The sequence below is a fragment of the Eucyclogobius newberryi genome, unplaced genomic scaffold (genome assembly GCF_026437365.1).
Source record: "Eucyclogobius newberryi isolate DKJ021-1_F unplaced genomic scaffold, fEucNew1.0.hap1 SCAF_14, whole genome shotgun sequence".
Classification (NCBI taxonomy): Eukaryota; Metazoa; Chordata; class Actinopteri; order Gobiiformes; family Gobiidae; genus Eucyclogobius; species Eucyclogobius newberryi.
In genome coordinates, this window is record NW_027315768.1 from 37,115,332 (window position 1) to 37,123,394 (window position 8,063).

General features: G+C 55.6%; 2 protein-coding genes across 2 annotated transcripts in view; both read right to left on the reverse strand.

The window, feature by feature from the left end:
• The window catches only part of ptpn4a (protein tyrosine phosphatase non-receptor type 4a), a 35,339-nt gene extending 34,410 nt beyond the window's left edge, over positions 1 to 929 (reverse strand). Inside the window, exon 1 of the mRNA XM_072445369.1 lies at positions 647 to 929. The gene's annotated coding sequence lies outside the window, so the exon portion shown is untranslated. The remainder of the gene's footprint in view (positions 1 to 646) is intronic.
• A 732-nt stretch (positions 930 to 1,661) lies between these two features.
• Positions 1,662 to 7,405, reverse strand: tmem177 (transmembrane protein 177). Its single transcript, XM_072445373.1, has 3 exons — positions 7,368 to 7,405; positions 6,059 to 6,932; positions 1,662 to 2,636 (listed from the first exon to the last, which is right to left on the reverse strand). The coding sequence occupies exons 1-3, from the start codon at positions 7,388 to 7,390 to the stop codon at positions 1,914 to 1,916; spliced, it is 1,620 nt and encodes a 539-aa protein (XP_072301474.1). The 5' UTR covers positions 7,391 to 7,405; the 3' UTR covers positions 1,662 to 1,913.
• Positions 7,406 to 8,063: the final 658 nt, after the last annotated feature.

Consider the following 8,063-nt stretch of genomic DNA (forward strand, 5'->3'; position numbering starts at 1 on the left):
CCGGGCCTGCGCTCTGCCGCGCTCTGCCGCCCGCCTGACGCGTGGAACAGAAGCGGGCGGTGCGGCGATGATGCGATTTCTGCACGAATCACGCAAACGGGAGATTTAATCCGTGTTTGTGGCGAGAACAACAGGATCTGGAATTTAAGAGGCGAGATTAGCCGCGGCAGTGAAGCGAAAACGCGGAGAAAACGCGAACCAAACACTGGAGAATCGCAAAGGAGGCGAAGACGTAGCGGAATGTTGACGCTCGAGTGCAAACAGAGCAGCAAAAGTGAAAGTGCAGCGCCAAATCAAACCAAAAACATGCAAAAGAAGCGGCTGCGGCGCGGCTCTGTGCAGCGGGGGTCTGTGTGCACGCGTGCGGGACGCATGCGGGACGCGCGGGGGTCTGCGACCTGCGCACACCGCTTTAGCCCCGGTTTGAATGAGCTAACCGCGCTAGCTCACGGGCCGAACACACTCCGCCATGAAACACACAATTACACACAATTACACGCGGTAGAACGTCGCGTTGACGCTTCAGAACGCGTTGCAGAAGCGGCTCCGGAGCAGAAACGCGAGCTGAAGCGCTCGGTTCCGCGCCGCGGCGCAGTGACAGCGGCGGCTCCTGCGGACGTCAGCCGCACAAACGCGCTCTTCTCACCGTCACAGGGAGCTCCAGGGGCGGCTCCAGGGGCGGCCAGCTTTCACGGTGCGCGCTCGGCGGCGACAGAAACCAAACGCCGTAACATCCAGGGCCGAATGAGGCCACAGAGCGGTCCGTCCAGCGCGGGGCCTCCTCCGGGCTCCTCCGTCACACTGGCCTCGGCCCCGGGCATGAGTTAGAGCTGCGGCCGCCTCGGGAGCTGCAGGTCCGGGCTCAGAAGCGGGAGTTAGTCCGGTGCATGCTGCGGAGGAGAGGCGGCGGAAGGCGGCGGTTCGCGCGGGTCGTTGTTGTGCAGCTGCTCTGGCTCCGCGTTCAGCAGCTCCGGCAGCACGCAGCACGCAGCACGCAGCACGCAGCACGCAGCACGCAGCACGCAGCACGCAGCACGCAGCACGCAGCACGCAGCACGCAGCACGCAGCACGCAGCACGCAGCACGCAGCACGCAGCACGCAGCACGCAGCACGCAGCACGCAGCACGCAGCACGCAGCACGCAGCACGCAGCACGCACACGCAGAGGGGCGGGGCGAAGCGGGGGTTCTCACACTGAGGGTCGCGGTCAGAGTCGCGCTCATGTTTTTATTTGTCAAAGTAAAATAATATTGACATGAGATGAGTTTTGTCCCAGTGGTTGCTGGGTAATTTTCTAGTGTGATGTCATCAATTACAAACAGGAAGTGAAATGATGAACCTTTAAAACGCACTGTTCTGTGACATTTGCTCTGAAGTGCACTTCCTGTAGGGGGCGCTGTAAACCCGTGTGCCACGTGAGTGTGTGCTGCCCTCTTGTGGTGTTGAGTGGAACTACAGAGGGTTAAAGCTGTCAGTGCGGGCGCACTTCCGCCACCCCAGACGCTTCCTCTTCCTCCATACTGCACTTTCCTCCTCCAACTGTGAAGCAGCTGCAACAAACAAACAAACAAACAAACAAACAACCAGATCTAAAGTGCACATTATAAATGTTTTGAAGAAATCCATAAAGTGAATATCCAGTGTCGCTAAAGGACATTTATTATTTTAGAGTCAGTTCACATTTGAGAAAACGAGTTGTTTTGACATGTTTCTGTTGCACCTGAAATATTCAGACAAAATATAGACTTCTCTGTCCCTCCGGGCCGTACGGTCTTACTCTGTCCCTCCGGGCCGTACGGTCTTACTCTGTCCCTCCGGGCCGTACGGTCTTACTCTGTCCCTCCGGGCCGTACGGTCTTACTCTGTCCCTCCGGGCCGTACGGTCTTACTCTGTCCCTCCGGGCCGTACAATGTTACTCTGTGATCAGGGCCTGGATGCCGTCCCTCCGGGCCGTATAAGGCGCGTGCTTCAGCTGGAGCAGGTTGCTAGGGAACAGGTTGCCATTGGCGGCGTACATCTCTTCTCCTTTGGGCCCCATGAGTGCCCGGAGCGTCCGGTTCCTGGACAGAAGCTTGTTGTAGAACTCGACTCCTCCGTGAGCGTAGTGCGGGGACACGGCGGCGGCGCGGCGGTCCGAGCTGTAGTCCACAAACTGCCCCGCGGCGTCCGAGGCCAGGAAGTACGTGACGGCTCCGATGGCGAGCGAGAGCGCGTTGGCGGCGGCTCTGAGGAGCAGCGGGCCCCCGTGCAGACTAAACACCTGCTTCAGGACCACGCTGTAGACCCAGACTCCGCCCACAGACACCGGGGCCACGGCGGCGCTCAGCAGCGGGAGACAACCCTCCAAACGAGCCACTTCACGAGCCACGGCGAACTTTTGAGCGTGCTCAGAAAGCACCAGGGCGTGTCTGAGGGCGGAGCCTGAGGAGCTGCTCCAGTCCACTGCACGGCCGTTGATGAAGATGGTTCTGTCCGTGGTTCCGCGCAGGTCGTCCTCGCTGCTGTTGAAGTTTGCAGGAATCCCAACACGGACACCAGAGGGCAGCAGAGGCAGCCCCGCCCCCACAGGGTGGAACCCGAACGAGGCGAACGCAGAGAACTTGTGAGGAGAACCAACGCCACAGTCCTGCAGAACCTGAGCACAGAGAGGAACCTGAGCACAGAGAGGAACCTGAGCACAGAGAGAAGAACCTGAGCACAGAGAGGAACCTGAGCACAGAGAGGAACCTGAGCACAGAGAGGAACCTGAGCACAGAGAGAAGAACCTGAGCACAAAGAGAAGAACCTGAGCACAGAGAGGAACCTGAGCACAGAGAGGAACCTGAGCACAGAGAAGAACCTGAGCACAGAGAGGAACCTGAGCACAGAGAGAAGAACCTGAGCACAGAGAGGAACCTGAGCACAGAGAGAAGAACCTGAGCACAGAGAGAAGAACCTGAGCACAGAGAGGAACCTGAGCACAGAGGAACCTGAGCACAGAGAAGAACCTGAGCACAGAGAGAAGAACCTGAGCACAGAGAGAAGAACCTGAGCACAGAGAGAAGAACCTGAGCACAGAGAGAAGAACCTGAGCACAGAGAGGAACCTGAGCACAGAGAGAAGAACCTGAGCACAGAGAGAAGAACCTGAGCACAGAGAGGAACCTGAGCACAGAGAGGAACCTGAGCACAGAGAGGAACCTGAGCACAGAGAGAAGAACCTGAGCACAGAGAGGAACCTGAGCACAGAGAGGAACCTGAGCACAGAGAGAAGAACCTGAGTACAGAGAAGAACCTGAGCACAGAGAAGAACCTGAGCACAGAGAGGAACCTGAGCACAGAGAGAAGAACCTGAGCACAGAGAGGAACCTGAGCACAGAGGAACCTGAGCACAGAGGAACCTGAGCACAGAGGAACCTGAGCACAGAGAGGAACCTGAGCACAGAGAGGAACCTGAGCACAGAGAGGAACCTGAGCACAGAGGAACCTGAGCACAGAGAGAAGAACCTGAGCACAGAGAGAAGAACCTGAGTACAGAGAAGAACCTGAGCACAGAGACGAACCTGAGCACAGAGAGGAACCTGAGCAGAGAGGAACCTGAGCACAGAGAGAAGAACCTGAGCACAGAGAGGAACCTGAGCACAGAGAAGAACCTGAGCACAGAGAGGAACCTGAGCACAGAGAGAAGAACCTGAGCACAGAGAGAAGAACCTGAGCACAGAGAGGAACCTGAGCACAGAGAGGAACCTGAGCACAGAGAGAAGAACCTGAGCACAGAGAGGAACCTGAGCACAGAGGAACCTGAGCACAGAGGAACCTGAGCACAGAGAGAAGAACCTGAGCACAGAGAGGAACCTGAGCACAGAGAAGAACCTGAGCACAGAGAGGAACCTAAGCACAGAGAGGAACCTGAGCACAGAGAGGAACCTGAGCACAGAGAGGAACCTGAGCACAGAGAGAAGAACCTGAGCACAGAGAGGAACCTGAGCACAGAGGAACCTGAGCACAGAGGAACCTGAGCACAGAGAAGAACCTGAGCACAGAGAGGAACCTGAGCACAGAGAGAAGAACCTGAGCACAGAGAGAAGAACCTGAGCACAGAGAGGAACCTGAGCACAGAGGAACCTGAGCACAGAGAGGAACCTGAGCACAGAGAGAGGAACCTGAGCACAGAGAGGAACCTGAGCACAGAGAGGAACCTGAGCACAGAGAGGAACCTGAGCACAGAGAGAAGAACCTGAGCACAGAGAGGAACCTGAGCACAGAGAGGAACCTGAGCACAGAGAGGAACCTGAGCACAGAGAGAAGAACCTGAGCACAGAGAGGAACCTGAGCACAGAGGAACCTGAGCACAGAGAGAAGAACCTGAGCACAGAGAGGAACCTGAGCACAGAGAAGAACCTGAGCACAGAGAGGAACCTGAGCACAGAGAGGAACCTGAGCACAGAGAGGAACCTGAGCACAGAGAGAAGAACCTGAGCACAGAGAGGAACCTGAGCACAGAGGAACCTGAGCACAGAGAGGAACCTGAGCACAGAGAAGAACCTGAGCACAGAGAGAAGAACCTGAGCACAGAGAGAAGAACCTGAGCACAGAGAGGAACCTGAGCACAGAGAGGAACCTGAGCACAGATAGGAACCTGAGCACAAAGAGAAGAACCTGAGCACAGAGAGGAACCTGAGCACAGAGAGGAACCTGAGCACAGAGAGAAGAACCTGAGCACAGAGAGGAACCTGAGCACAGAGGAACCTGAGCACAGAGAGAAGAACCTGAGCACAGAGAGGAACCTGAGCACAGAGAAGAACCTGAGCACAGAGAGGAACCTGAGCACAGAGAGGAACCTGAGCACAGAGAGAAGAACCTGAGCACAGAGAGGAACCTGAGCACAGAGGAACCTGAGCACAGAGGAACCTGAGCACAGAGAGAAGAACCTGAGCACAGAGGAACCTGAGCACAGAGAAGAACCTGAGCACAGAGAGGAACCTGAGCACAGAGAGGAACCTGAGCACAGAGAGAAACCTGAGCACAGAGAGGAACCTGAGCACAGAGAGGAACCTGAGCACAGAGGAACCTGAGCACAGAGAGGAACCTGAGCACAGAGAGAGGAACCTGAGCACAGAGAGGAACCTGAGCACAGAGAGGAACCTGAGCACAGAGAGAAGAACCTGAGCACAGAGAGAAGAACCTGAGCACAGAGAGAAGAACCTGAGCACAGAGAGGAACCTGAGCACAGAGAGGAACCTGAGCACAGAGAGGAACCTGAGCACAGAGAGAAGAACCTGAGCACAGAGAGGAACCTGAGCACAGAGGAACCTGAGCACAGAGAGAAGAACCTGAGCACAGAGAGGAACCTGAGCACAGAGAGGAACCTGAGCACAGAGAGGAACCTGAGCACAGAGAGGAACCTGAGCACAGAGAGGAACCTGAGCACAGAGAGGAACCTGAGCACAGAGAGGAACCTGAGCACAGAGGAACCTGAGCACAGAGAGGAACCTGAGCACAGAGGAACCTGAGCACAGAGGAACCTGAGCACAGAGAGAAGAACCTGAGCACAGAGAGGAACCTGAGCACAGAGGAACCTGAGCACAGAGAGGAACCTGAGCACAGAGAAGAACCTGAGCACAGAGAGGAACCTGAGCACAGAGAGAAGAACCTGAGCACAGAGAGGAACCTGAGCACAGAGAGGAACCTGAGCACAGAGAGGAACCTGAGCACAAAGAGAAGAACCTGAGCACAGAGAGGAACCTGAGCACAGAGAGGAACCTGAGCACAGAGAGGAACCTGAGCACAGAGAGGAACCTGAGCACAGAGAGAAGAACCTGAGCACAGAGAGGAACCTGAGCACAGAGGAACCTGAGCACAGAGAGAAGAACCTGAGCACAGAGGAACCTGAGCACAGAGAAGAACCTGAGCACAGAGGAACCTGAGCACAGAGAAGAACCTGAGCACAGAGAGGAACCTGAGCACAGAGAAGAACCTGAGCACAGAGAGGAACCTGAGCACAGAGAGAAGAACCTGAGCACAGAGAGGAACCTGAGCACAGAGAGGAACCTGAGCACAGAGAGAAGTCCAGTCTCACCTGTTGGAAGAGGTTCTTGAGTTTGTCCGACAGCTGGACTGGTTCCCCTCTGGACCAGGCCTGGTACAGAGCACAGAAGGACTGGTCAGGGACCAGGTGCTGGACCAGGTTGAGTCCGAAGAGTCCGGAGCAGGTTGTGATGAACAAAGGCGAGCGATACTTCTGCAGCAGCAGCGACGCCCGGAGCCAGCCTGACGCCATCGTCTCTGAGGGACACGGACGTCTCTGAGGGACACGGACGTCTCTGTCTCTGAAGGACACCGACGTCTCTGTCTCTGAGGGACACCGACGTCTCTGAGGGACACGGACGTCTCTGTCTCTGAAGGACACCGACGTCTCTGTCTCTGAGGGACACCGACGTCTCTGAAGGACACCGACGTCTCTGAGGGACACGGACGTCTCTGAAGGACACCGACGTCTCTGAGGGACACGGACGTCTCTGAAGGACACCGACGTCTCTGAGGGACACCGACGTCTCTGAGGGACACCGACGTCTCTGAGGGACACGGACGTCTCTGAAGGACACCGACGTCTCTGAGGGACACGGACGTCTCTGAGGGACACGGACGTCTCTGAGGGACACGGACGTCTCTGAGGGACACGGACGTCTCTGAAGGACACCGACGTCTCTGAGGGACACCGACGTCTGAGGGACACGGACGTCTCTGAGGGACACCGACGTCTCTGAGGGACACGGACGTCTCTGAAGGACACGGACGTCTCTGAAGGACACCGACGTCTCTGAAGGACACCGACGTCTCTGAGGGACACCGATGTCTCTGAAGGACACGGACGTCTCTGAAGGACACCGACGTCTCTGAGGGACACGGACGTCTCTGAAGGACACGGACGTCTCTGAAGGACACCGACGTCTCTGAAGGACACCGACATCCACGGAGTTATACTTTACATTTGTATATGAATTTGTTTTATTCATATTTATGGAGGATCTGAATCATACCTTTGAACCTGGGTAACATTTAATATGCTTCATGTAATAATTATGATCACTATTTAATCAGCTGACTCACACTGGTCTGTGATTGGTTAAATCCACCTGTCAGTCACTCAGAGCTGACCAATAGGAGAGATCTTCACAGGACTCACAGAGGAGGTCTTTATGTCCAGCAGTAAAGTCATAACTCTAACCTCTGCAGGTGCACACAGCAGTACAAGTACAAGTACTTGTACGAGTACAAGTACACGTACTTGTACGAGTACACGTACTTGTACAAGTAACAGTTGTTCTACAATGGAACTCTCCAGGAGGGACTTACACCCACACAGTCACAGTCAACGAGGACCTCACCTTTTAGAGAACTCACAGGACATCAGTCTGAGGAGCAGCTCTGGACACTGTGTCCACGCGTGTCCTCTGTCCAGAGACACTTTCGCTCAAAGACAAACTGCCCCGCGTTCCCCAGAGAAACGTGATCAATAACAAGAGTGAACCCCGCGGATGTGATATAAGCGCGGGTCTGTGAGGGCGGGCGTCCTCGTGTCCCCGCGTCCTCTCGCTGTGACCCTGAGGACAAACTGGACACTCACGTCTGGTTTCTGTCCGTTTCTTCTTCACAGACGCTTCTGGAGGACGTCCATGCCGCTGCCGTAACGCGCGCGGACTGTCGTAAACGCAAACACAACAAGCCCCGTGTTTACGACAGTCACGTGCTTTTGGTTCTGACCTAGTTTTATTAAAACAAGGAGCAAACGTGAACACTAGAGGGCGCTGCACCGGCTCCGGTCATTGTTCTCTGATAATGTACTTTATAAATATGCAGCGCTGTTCTGACGTTTTACAAGAGAAACTGTTTTTTTAATGTCAAAAACAAAACCACACAGTGATGGAGGTGACGGAGGAGGTGACGGAGACGGAGGTGAAGGAGGAGGTGACGGAGACGGTGAAGGAGGAGGTGACGGAGACGGTGAAGGAGGAGGTGACGGAGACTGAGGAGGTGACGGAGACGGTGAAGGAGGAGGTGACGGAGACGGAGGAGGTGAAGGA